General features: G+C 44.1%; 1 protein-coding gene across 2 annotated transcripts in view; it reads right to left on the minus strand.

Annotated features, from left to right (window-relative positions):
* SLC16A1 (solute carrier family 16 member 1) overlaps positions 1–12,750 on the minus strand; it is a 42,380-nt gene that overhangs the window by 3,570 nt on the left and 26,060 nt on the right. For both annotated transcript variants that reach the window (XM_081113067.1, XM_081113066.1), the window contains exons 3-4: positions 3,508–3,651; positions 1,148–2,011 (exon numbers count right to left, since the gene is read on the minus strand). In XM_081113067.1, coding sequence (XP_080969193.1) covers positions 1,148–2,011; positions 3,508–3,651 — 1,008 coding nt within the window. The remainder of the gene's footprint in view (positions 1–1,147; positions 2,012–3,507; positions 3,652–12,750) is intronic.

Raw genomic sequence — 12,750 nt, forward strand, 5'->3', positions numbered from 1 at the left:
GAGGGGTTACCTGGCAGAGAGGGGGCGGGTAGGGATCCAGGCAGAGAACAGTGAGTGCAAAAGCAGTGGTGGGCGAAAGTACAGGCGCAAGAGGGGAAGGGGGAAGGGCCAGGCTGCTGGAGGAGAGCACAGGCCAGTAGGTAGGAAATGAGGCTGAAGAGAAAGGTGGGCGGGCCCATATGAGGGGCCTGTGGGCCACATAAGGGAACTTGATCTTCACCCTAAGAAGAGGAGAAGCAACTGCAGAGTTCCAATTGGCTGAAATAGCAGATTTGCATTTGTCTGTCGAGTAGAAAACAGATTGAAGGCTGGCTAGAGTGGATATAGGTAGACCAGTTAGGAGGCTACTGGAGCAGCTCAGATAGGAACTATGGATAAGAGATATATAGACACGGAGAAAGTGTATAGATTAGAAATTTAGGAAGTGAAAACTGACAAGATTGGTCAACTGATTGGGTATCGTGGAAGGAAGTAGGAGTTACATCTTTTCAGAAAGAGCCAAAATTTTTTTTACTATGTGTTATGTATTGATTTAAAAGATGAAACATTTAATAACTTAAGGAAATAGTTTCCCAATTACATACTCAATTACTAGCTGTGTAATCAGGCAAATTGTTTCACTTTTAAAAGCCTCTTTCTTCACTGACAAAGTGGGAACTCTAACAGTCCCTACCTCATAGACTGGTGAGATATAAGATATAGGACAGTGCACGGTGAGCTTACATGGTAGCTATTATTATTATTATTACTACTACTACTACTACTACTACTATTACTTTAATTATTACTACTAAAATAAACTCCATTATTAAAATGAAATCACCACCAGTGCTTTAGAGGTGGCGTTGTATTTTACATATTTTCTTACAATAAGCATGGAAGCTTTACAAAAAGAAAACATTTTAAGAAACAGCATCATTTTAAAAATGTTTTACTCCCCTTTCCGCTTGATGGTTCATTTTAACTCAAGTCTGTATTTGAGCAATGATGTTACTCGAAGAATTGTGCCAGTACTGAGGACACAGAAATGAGAAAGACCTGCTCTCCCCCAGCAAAAGGCTCAGTGATCTCTGCTTTCTAAACCCTTCTCAATCTTCGTGCCTGTTTTATATGAACAGAACCGTGGAGGTAGGGAGACATACTATACCTAGAAGTGGTGGCCCCAGGAGGACGGGACAGCATTCCACAATGGTCACCAATCCCACGGCACTGGAGAACTTCTGGGGTCCAACGAGGTCCATCAGTGTTTCAAACAATACCGAGCTGAGCCACCCAAATGCAAACCCAAAAACTCCAGCATAAATACAGAGCCCAACATAGCTGTTAGTCAAAGGTGCTACCATGTGACACAGTCCATTTGCAATAACAGAAGCAGCAAAAAAAAATTGAACTCGAGGTCTTATCCACCTTGTGTTGGCTAAAAGTCCCATAGATGGTCTGGCAAACATGTCAACAAAAGCCAAAATGGAAAGAAGGAAGGCAGACTTCTCACTAGAGTAATGCTGACTCTTGCCATAATTACTAAGAAAGACCAAAGGAGCAAACAGTCCGAAAAACATGATCACATTTCCGGAGAGGTATATCAAGAAGCCTCTGTGAGTGAACAAGGAAAAGTCCAGGAATTGATTAATTGTTTGCAATACTGACTTTTTCTCCTTTTTGGGGTTTTCTCCAATGAGATCTGTATTTGCATCACCTGCCACTTTTGAACCAGACTTTCCAGCTTCCTCAATGGTTTCTGAAGGCTGATATTTCTCTGCACTGGTTGGGGGGGGCCCTATTGGTCGCATCAGGGATCCAGCCACACAGCAGTTTAGTAGTAAGCCTCCAAGAATTAGGAAACTTCCTCTCCAGCCAAAGATACCGAAGAAAGCCTGATTGAGGGGGGCCAGGGTAGAAAGGAACACAGGACTGCCTGCCATGGCCAGTCCATTTGCCAATGGCCGCTTCTTGTAGAAATACTTGCCAATCATGGTCAGAGCTGGATTCAAATTGAAGGCAAGCCCAAGACCTAAGAAAGAGGGGAAAAAGAATCACATACTGTAACAAATGTCAGAGAGATATTTGGAATTACTTAACCAGACAAATAAAATAAACATATAAAGTAATGAAGGAGACAAAGATCCTTGTTATTGGAGGACATTCTGTATTGTGGTTTAAAGTATGAGCTCTAAAACCAGACTATGCGCTTTCAAACCTCAGCATCATTACTTACTGTCTGTGTAAGAGAGAGAGATATTGATGTGAGAAAGACACCTTGACTGGTTGCCTCCCACATGCACCCCTACCGGGGCTGGAGAACTTGCAACCAAGGTACCTGCCCTTGACTGGGTGAATCAAACCCTTCACCCTTTGGTCTGAGGGGCTGCCGGGGTCCAGCCCCAGCGGGTCCAGGGGTCCCCAAAGGTGTGGACGGAGTCGGCGAAGAAGGAATAACAAGGAGGCAGCATTCAGTTCATCAGCGGCCTAGCCAGGATCTCCAGCCAAGTTCTGGTCTCGATCTCCAGAGAGGTTCTGCTTAGGATCTCCAGCCAGGTTCTGTGTCCATGTTCTCTTGCTAGGTTCTCCAGATTCTCCAGCCAGGTTCTGTAGCCATGTTCCCTCGCTAGGTTCTCCAGCCAGGTTCTGTCCAGGTTCTCCAGCCAGGTTCAGTCACCAGGTTCTAGTCAGGTTCTCTTGCCAATTTCTGTAGTCAGGTTCAGTCAAGGATCTTTTGCCATGTTCTCTCGCTAGGTTCTGTCTCTAGGTTCTGAGGCCAGTTTCTGTCCAGGATCTTTTGCCATGTTCTCTCCAGCGAAGTTCTGTCTCTAGAGAACGTTCTGTGTAAGTTCTGTGCCTAGGTTCTGTCTCTCTTGGTTCTGTCTTCTAAGTTCTGTCTTCTCAGTTCTGTGTTGTTACATCTGTATTTATACCAGTTGATTCCAATCCTATCAATCTCTATTCCAAAGGTTAGGGCGTTTCTTATCTCCATTCCAGGGAGTAAAGATTATGTAGCTTAAGCATGATTGTTCGTAGTTAAAGTGATTAATTACCCGCCTGGCACTTAGTTAAGAGGTTTTATTCCCTCCCTAACTTCAGGGGAAAATCCCTACCTGGGGAAACAACCTTTCTCAGAGACCTTGGTTAAAACACATAGTGCCAAGAAGGTGAGCAAACATATTAAGAACAGTATGCCATATATTCCAGGTCCCTTGAAACAGCAAGTATGGACCGGCTCCCGGCAAGGGGCCGGTGTCCTAGCTACTTAACAAACCAGCCAGGGCTCATGCATTATTCTTAAGTCAAAAGTGGTCAATACAAGAGTGGTCAATAAGCATTTTCTTTAAAACAAAAACAAAACACAAAGATATAAAAATACTTTTCTAATAAAGAGATGAAAATTAAAGACACATTTACTACTACGGACTATTCTTAGGACAAGGGATGCAATAATCTCAACTCATTTATTCATTCAACAGTGAACACCTGTTATCACAGGAATTTAAAAATGAATCAACAGCAACTCACCTCCAATGACTCCAATACAAAAGTAAAGCCCCTGTACACTGTTAGAGAAGGAAGCTGCAATCAGGCCACTGCCTGACAAGCAGCCACCAACAATCATGACTGGACGACTGCCATATTTATTCACGAGGATACTGCTGACAGGACCTAAGAAAGGACCAAACATTTAGTGGCACAGAAGAAAGGGTCGCCTAAGACCATTGGAAAACACATAATTACATATTGTTTTTGTGACTAATCACTATGCTTTAATTACGTTCAATTTGTAACAATGAAAATACATCCTGCATATCAGATATTTACATTTCGATTCATAACTAGCAAAATTACAGTTATGAAGTAGAAACGAAAATAATTTTATGGTTGGGGGTCATCACAACATGAGGAACTGTATTAAAGGGCCATGGCATTAGGAAGGTTGCGAACCACTGCATTAATGACACTAAGTGACAAGTCCTCCAAAATAAACATACAACAAAAGGTAATGGTAAGAATATTGCTTTCTTTTGTATCTGGATATTCTGGATGGAATTTTACTAAAATATAAACGACTAGATCCTTAATCTTTCTCTTATAAGGCAGAACAGGCTGGAAATACCTTGGTAATGGATGTTCATAAGCTTCTTGATGTATCTAGGATACGACCAACATATATTTTGTAAGTTTACTTTGTTTTAAATTTTGGACAGACACACGGATATGATGATATGATTTCAGAGCATTATTTACATATGATAAACTAGAGGCCCGGTGCACAAAAATTTGTGCACTTGGCGGGGGGGGGGGGGGGAATGTCCCTCAGCCTGGCCTGTGCCCTCTTGCAGTGTGGGACCACTCGGGGGATGACCACCTGCTGGCTTAGGCCCGCTCCCTGGGGAATTGGACCTAAGCTGGCAGTCAGACATTCCTCTGGCAGCCCGGGAGCCCTCGGGGAATGTCCACTTGCCAGCGGGGAGCAGGCCTAAGCTGCAGTTGGACATCCTTAGCGCTGCTGAGGAGGTGGGAAAGGCTCCCACTACCACCGTTGTACTGGCAGCAGTTAGCCTGGCTTGTGGCTGAGCAGAGCTCCCCCTGTGGGAGCGCATTGAGCATCTGCCCCCTGGTGGTCAGTGTGTGTCATAGTTGACCAGTCATTCCCAATCGTTCTGCTGTTAGTATCCATTTGCATATTATCCTTTTATTATATAGGAGTGCCTGGCCAGGCTGGGTGAGGGGCTGATGGCTGTTTGTAGGCTGGCCACGGCCCCCAGCCACCCAAGCTCCCAGTGGAGGCTGGATGGAAGCAGTTATCTGGGATTTATTTAGCTTCTATAATTGAAACTTTGTTGCCTTTTGCGGAGGCCACAGCCAGCCAGAGCAGGCGGGAAGCTTAGCTTCCTCCAGCTCCATGGCTGCTGGCCACCATCTTGTTTGGGTTAATTTGCATATAGTCGCTCTGATTGGCTGGTGGGCATGGCTTGGGGGCATAGCAAAGGTACAGTCAATTAGCATCTTTGTCTTTTATTAGTGTAGATGTGGTTTATATTTTTTAAAAAGAAAAAAACAGCCCTAACCAGTTTGGCTCAGTGGATTGAGCGTCGGCCTGAGGACTGAAAGGTCTCAGGTTCGATTCCAGTCAAGGGCATGTACCTTGGTTGCGGGCACATCCCCAGTGGGGGCTGTGCAAGAGGCAGCTGATTGATGTTTCTCTCTCATCAATGTTTCTAACTCTCTATCCCTCTCCCTTCCTCTCTGTAAAAAATCAATAAAATATATTAAAAGAAAAAAGAAAAAAACAGACAAAGTACATAATTTTTTTTTTTTCAAGTTTAAAGTTTTGTAATTAGGACAGCTAAATGTAAAACAGAACTGTTCCCAATGACATCTAGATGTCTCAGGTATTGAACTGATTATGACTTTTAGAGAGTTAACCTGGTTCCTTGCCTATATTATTGTTTTGTGTTGTTAGACAATACTGTGAGTAAAAAAGCTTGTAGGAGAAAATTAACTCAGATAATGGTCAAAATATCCTTTGGTGTAATGCCTCAAGAAGATAGGAAATGGAGTGTTATCTAAGAAAACCAGATTAAATTTCTTCAGCTGAATAGATACATACCAAAAAAAAAAAAATCAGGGTTTTTTTTTTTTTAATGTGAGTGAAGGAACCAAATAAAAAGTGAAGTATTAAGGATCAAGAAAAAAAAAGATTTTATGCATTTTATGTATCAGTTTTTTAATACAAAAATCAAATGGCCTCTTCTTATTTGCTACACATAGGTATAATCTGTAATTCATTTCCAAATTTGTCTTAATTATAAGGAAGTCTTATCCAAAGCAAACAATGGTTTGAAAGCTACAACACAACTCACATACACTAACAGTATTTTCTGATTACACACTGAGTGACACTCATTGAATTTCATTTATTTATATTTATAAGAATACTTATGTCTCTACTTCTTGGACATGAACTTGTGGAAATGACAGCTTTGTTTACATAACACCATAACCTGTCTGGCTGGTGAAGGTAGATGACTGTAAGTAGGAAAGAGTCACTGCAATGCAGCTGTAGGAAAGAGTCACTGCAATGCAGCTGTAGGGAAGGGGATAATGGAACATGCAAGTCACAAAGTTGGTGTGTCCCAAGTTTCAAATCCGGCTCATTTTCTTCCCATTACATGATTCTATATTTATAAAGCAGAAGACAGACAAATCATATTTCTATTCTATCCGCACAGTAAATTATGACCTTATTCCGTTTACTGTATAGTTGTCTCTCTAGAACAGCCGTGGGCAAACTACGACCCGTTTGAAATGAATAAAACTATTGAAAAAAAGGACCGTACCCTTTTATGTAATGATGTTTACTTTGAATTTATATTAGTTCACACAGACACTCCATCCATGCTTTTGTTCCGGCCCTCCGGTCCAGTTTAAGAACCCATTGTGGCCCTCGAGTCAGAAAGTTTGCCCACCCCTGCCCTAGAAGATAGTAAAGTCTATTTTTAAAAACATACTGTATATAGAATGTATATATTCAGAAAATACTATTGATCATATGTTAACATATTCTATTTCCATAAATACTATGGAAGATTCTGCAGTTACTTTATTCTAGTAGTACTATTCTTAATCGCAGCATGGTGTTATAAGATTAAAAAAACAGGCCTTTTGGCTAAGATCAAGAGTAGTATGTTCTTATAAGTTTAATATCTGATATGTCCTCCATCTGAGGACCTTATAGTAAATGTATTTTTGGAGCAGGAGATGGAATAGGAGCTTGCTCCGTCCACTCCACGCATTGACCTGGTATTGCAGTACCTCGGGAATGGTGCAAAAACAGAACAGGCTCTGGCTGCAGGGAACCCAAATTCAAATTATGTAAGTATGTACATACCTACATACATATGAATACATGTATATATACACATAGTAAACACGCATGAAGAAAGAAAAGCTTTTACTATCCCAGTATTTCAGAGGATCAAGTCTCTCTAAGGTGCTGGGTCGGTAACTGACTGCTAGGACAGACTTCAGGCTCAACCAAGAATCCTATACAATAAAGAGGTAGTATGCAAATTGACCATCACTCCAACACACAAGATGGCCGCCCACATATGGCCACAAGATGGCCAGCAGGGGAGGGCAGTTGTGGGTGATCAAGCCAGCAGGGGAGGACAGTTGAGGGGGTCCCAGACCTGCAGGGGAGGGCAGCTGGGGGGGACCAGGCCTGCAAGGGAGGGCAGTTAGGGGTGACTGGGCCAGCAAGGGTTACCAGGCCAGCAGGGGAGGGCAGTTAGTGGCAATCGGGCCGGCAGGGGACAGTTAGGCATCGAACAGGCTGGCAGGGGAGTGGTTAGGGGGTGATCAGGCCAGCAGGCAGAAGTGATTAGGGGCAATCAGGCAGAAAGGCAGGCGAGCGGTTGGGAGCCAGCAGTCCTGGATTGTGAGAGGGATGTCCAACTGCTCGGTGGGATGGGGCCTAAACGGGCAGTCAGACATCCCTCGAGGGGTCCCAGATTGGAGAGGGTGCAGGCTGGGCTGAGGGATACCCCCCCCACCGTGCATGAATTTTGTGCACTGGGCCTCTAGTATGTATATAAAGAAGTTTTCATTGCCCTAGCTGGTTTGACTCAGTGGCTAAAGTGGCGGCCTGGGGACTGAAGAGTCCCAGGTTTGATTCCCGTCAAGGAAATGTACCATGGGTTGCAGGCTTGATCCCTGGCTCCAGTTGGGACTGGAGGGAACCAATCGATGTGTCTCTCACAAATCGATGTTTCTCTCTCTCTGCCTCTCCCCTCCCTTCCACTCTCTCTAAAATTCAATGGAAAAATATCCTTGGATGTGGATTAACAAAACAAAACAAAAATTTTCATTGACCTAAGTCACTTCATGCAAATATTAGGCCACAGCTGGTTTGGAAATAATTTTTACTTACAGCTTGTGTAAGATGAAAGAATAAAATATTGCCACGCTGTTGACTCTGAGAAGTATAAGTTAATGCTGTAAAGTTTCCAGTATTTTATTTTTAAAAAAACATATTTTTATTGATTTCAGAGAGGAAGGGAGAGGGGGAGAGAGACAGAAATATCAATGATGAGAGTATCATTGATTGGCTGCCTCCTGCATGCTCCCACACTGGGGATTGAGCCTGCAACCTGGGCATGTGCCCTTGACCATAACTGAACCTGGGACCCTTCAGTCCGCAGGCCAACGCTGTATCCACTGAGCCAAACCGGCCAAGGCAGTTTCCAGTATTTTAGATGGGAAATGTTAAGATGACATCACCGTAAAACTGAAAACATGTAAATTTACATTTTTCATTTTAGAAAAAAAGAGGAACAATTCAAGGAAATAAATAAAACAATAGTAGGCAACTGAGATCTCCTCTCCTATAAAACATACTCTAACAAGCATCAGGATGTATCTATGAACCAAAGCATTAAAGAAAAGGAAGAAAAGCAAACTAAACCACTCACAGCTCAAAACATATTAGGGTGGGTGTGGCCCAAATGCACAAATTAAAGGATTATGGCCCTTGTAAAAGTTATGATAATTATTAGGGGACATACTACTTAGGAGCCCATCTAAACAAAAAAACCCATTTAGTAAAAATTCTGCCACAAGACTCATGATAGGCAATTTGTCTTTTGAGTTATTTCAGGAAGGATGGCCCCAGTTAGCTATAATTAGAAAAAGAGAGGGGTACAGTTCATAGTCCTATTATAACAAAATTCAGGGAAATGTGCTAGTTATCTCTGGGTGAGGACAAAGAAGGAACTGTTTTCCCAAAAGAAAGTGTCATGTACAATGAGTAGAACTGACATCACTTACTTTTGATGCAAAATGCAAGTGGTTTTCAAGCTCTTTGGCAGCTCGGAATTGCAACAGCAAACCTCTGGTGTGTAGTCAGCTTAAAGATACACAAAGCAACGGGAGTACCTCTGGAGAATATTTATACCAATTTTTCAAGCCATCATAATCAAAACCTGATTAGAAATCCTGGCAGATGGGAGTTCAAGGCCTCCAAAATTATTTGCCCTCAGAAAAGTAGACAATGTCCAAGGTTCCTTTTCATTTCTCTAAACTTATATTTTCAAAAAGTACTATAATTGCCTGGTCGGTATGGCTCAGTCGTTGAGCACTGACCTATGAACCAGGAGGTCACGGTTCAATTCCCAGAGTGGACACATGCCTGGGTTGCGGCTTAATCCCCAGGGGGCAGCGGATCAATGATTCTCTCTCATTATTAATGTTTCTATCTCTCTCTTCTTCTCCCTTCCTCTCTGAAATCAATAAAAACATATTACAAAAAAAAGTACTTTAATATGTTTTGTGAGTTTATGTTATTGTCTCAACAGGATTATAAACAGGATCACAACACCTAACCTAGTGTGTAATAGGTAATAATCAACCTACTATATATAATGTGAAATACCAAGCATAGTGCTTAATAAAAATGGGGTAAAGTTGACACCAGGTTAGAAGCGTAAGGCTCAGGTTTAACAGTTAAAATGTAGAATATTCATATTGGATATTAAAGAGCTACAGATTCAGCCGAAACTGGTTTGGCTCAGTGGATAGAGCGTCGGCCTGCGGACTGAGAGGTCCCGGGTTCGATCCGGTCAAGGGCATGTACCTGGGTTGCGGGCAGTTCCCCAGTGGGGGATGTGCAGGAGGCAGCTGGTCGATGTTTCTCTCTCATCGATGTTTCTGACTCTCTATCTCTCTCCCTTCCTCTCTGTAAAAAATCAATAAAATATATTTAAAAAAAAAAAAAAAGAGCTACAGATTCAAATGATAAAAAGAGAGAACCAAAATGGTGGCATAGGTAAACACTGGTACTCGCAGCCTCCCACAACCACATAAAAAAATACAACTGAAATACACAATGGGCATCATTCAAAATCGCCTGAAATCTGGCTGAGTAAAAGCCCTATAACTAGAGAAGTAAAGAAGGCCTGGGGTGGGGCAGGAACCTGGTAGAGGGGGAAATGAAGAGAAGGGGAACATCTGTAATCCTATCTAATAAAAGAGAAACATGGTAATTAGCGTACATCCGCTACCCTTCCCATTGGCTAATCAGCGAGATATGCAAATTAACTGCCAGCCAAATGGCGGCCTGCATCCAGGCAGCTTGAAGCTAACATGACGGAGGACTCCAATGTTCCCCGCCTGCCTTGCTGGCCTCTGAGCTTGCAGTTTGAAACACTGTTACAAATACAGAAGCTAAACAGAACCCCAGAAACCTGCTTTCAGCCCGCCGGGATCTCAGAGCTGGAGTTGATACAGTGTTTCGATTATAGAACCCAAACAAACCAGATACCTGCTTTCAGCAGCAGAGGCCTCAGAGCTGGAGCCAGAGCTAAAGCTGGCCCAGAATAAAAAAAAAGAAAAAAAGGAGCAGTTGGGAGCTTCAGTCACACGCCAACCTGAAAACAACCCTCAGCCCCTCACCCAGACTGGCCAGGCACCCCAGTGGGGACCCCCACCCTGATCCAGGACACCCTTCAGGGCAAACCAGCCGGCCCCCACCCGTGCACCAGGCCTCTATCCTTAATAGTAAAAAGGTAATATGCTTCCCAGCACCGGGATCAGCGGAGCTGCGAGGCCTCCCAGCACTGGGATCAGTGGAGCTGAGAGGCCTGCCGGCACCAGGATCAGTGTGACAGGGGTCAGCGCCCAAACTCCCTGATCACCCTGCAGCTCTGTGTGTGACAGAGGACGGGGCCACAACCTCCCTATCCGCCCTGCTCTGTTCGTGACAGGGGAAGGTGCCCCAACCCCCTGATCAGCCCTGCTCTGTGCCTGATAGGAGGGAACTCCCCAACCCCCTGATCACCCTGCGGCTCTGTGTGTGACAGGGTGCGGTGCCCCAACCCCCCCCCACCCCACGGGCCCTGCTCTGTGTGTGACGGGGTAGAGCCATAACCTCCCCATTGGGTCCTGCCCTGAGTGTGAGAGTGGCGGCACCCCAACCCCCTGATTGGCCCTGCTCTGTGGGTGATAGAGGGCGGCGCCCCAACCTCCCTTCCACGGGCCCTGCTCTGTGTGTGATGGGGTAGACCCATAACCTCTGCATCAGCCCTGCCCTGAGTGTGACAATGGCGGCGCCCCAACCTCCTGATTGGCCCTGCTCTGTGCATGACAGGGGATGGCGCCGCAACCTCCCCATCGACCCTGCCTTGAGTGTGACAGGGGGCAGTGCCCCAACCCCCCAATCAGCCCTACCCTGAGCGTGACTGAGGGTGGCATCGCAACCTCCCGATCCACCCTGCTCTGTACATGACAGGTGGCGGCGCCCTAACTCCCCAATTGGCCCTGCTCTGAGCCCGACCAGGGGCTGCACCTAGGGATTGGGCCTGCCCTCTGCCACCCGGGAGCAGGCCTAAGCCAGCAGGTCGTTATCTCTTGAGGGGTCCCAGACTGCGAGAGGGCACAGGCCGGGCTGAGGGACGCTCCCTCCCCCCCCGAGTGCACAAATTTTTGTGCACAGGGCCTCTAGTCTTATATAATAAAAGGCTAATATGCAAATTGACTGAACAGCAGAACAACCAGTCACTATGACGCGCACTGACCTCCAGGGGGCAGACGGTCAATGGAGGAGCTGCCCCCTGGTGGTCAGTGTGCTCCCACAGGGGGAGTGCCTCTCAACTAGAAGCCAGGCTCATGGCTGGCGAGTGCAGCAGTGGTGGCGGGAGCCTCTCTCGCCTCTGCAGCAGCACTAAAGATATTTGCCTGCCGCTTATGCCTGTGGGCCTAAGCCAGTGATGACAAACCTTTTGAGCTTGGCATGTCAGCATTTTGAAAAACCCTAACTTAACTCTGGTGCTGTGTCACATATACAAATTTTTCGATATTTGCAACCATAGTAAAACAAAGACTTATATTTTTGATATTTATTTTATATATTTAAATGCCATTTAACAAAGAAAAATCAACCAAAAAACTGAGTTCATGTATCAGAGGTTTGCCATCACTGGCCTAAACCCTCAGTTGGGCATCCCCCGAGGGGGTGCAGGCTGGGCTGAGGTAACCCCTACCCAAGGGCACGAATTTCGTGCACCAGGCCTCTAGTACTCTCAATAATAAAGATAAAAAAAAAAGAAAAAAATAGAGCTACATATGAAAATAATCTGAGGTACTAAACAGCCACCGAAAATAAGATTATCAAAAGTGAAAGCTTGCCTAAATTAGCAACTTGAGACACTGTCAATCCCAGTAAATAAGTACATTTGGCTTTAGAATCTCTGCTTACTAAGTACCTATATATTTTCACTACTATGGTAGGTTTTGACTTGTACATGTTAAATTGTGATTTGGTGTTCCAAAGTGAAACAAACAATATTTTAAATGATGTTATTAAGTAAGCAGTAACTTACTCTTCACATTTCGAAGACAGAAAGGGAGGGGGTGACAAAACTAAGCTTAAGGTGCAGCTGAACTGCTTTCAGGACTATATTATCACAAGGAACCAGAGGGAGATTTTATTCATTTCTTTAATTCTAACACCATGAAAAGTGTTTTTTCTGAGACTCTGAATTAGCTATTCAAGTTAACTCGATTTATTTTAATTCTTCCGACATCAATTAAAAAAAATCTTTGTTTATATTTTAAGAGTCTAGAGGAGAACAATAAAAAAAATCAGTTGTGCATGTGTCATTTTTCTGAGAGCTTTTTAAAGCTCAATGATACTGCATAGGAGCAAATCACAATTTCTCTTTTGTTTCAGACTACTATGGCACTAACAGCAAAGGTTGTCATTGC

The sequence above is a fragment of the Myotis nattereri genome (genome assembly GCF_964212035.1).
Source record: "Myotis nattereri genome assembly, chromosome: 18".
Classification (NCBI taxonomy): Eukaryota; Metazoa; Chordata; class Mammalia; order Chiroptera; family Vespertilionidae; genus Myotis; species Myotis nattereri.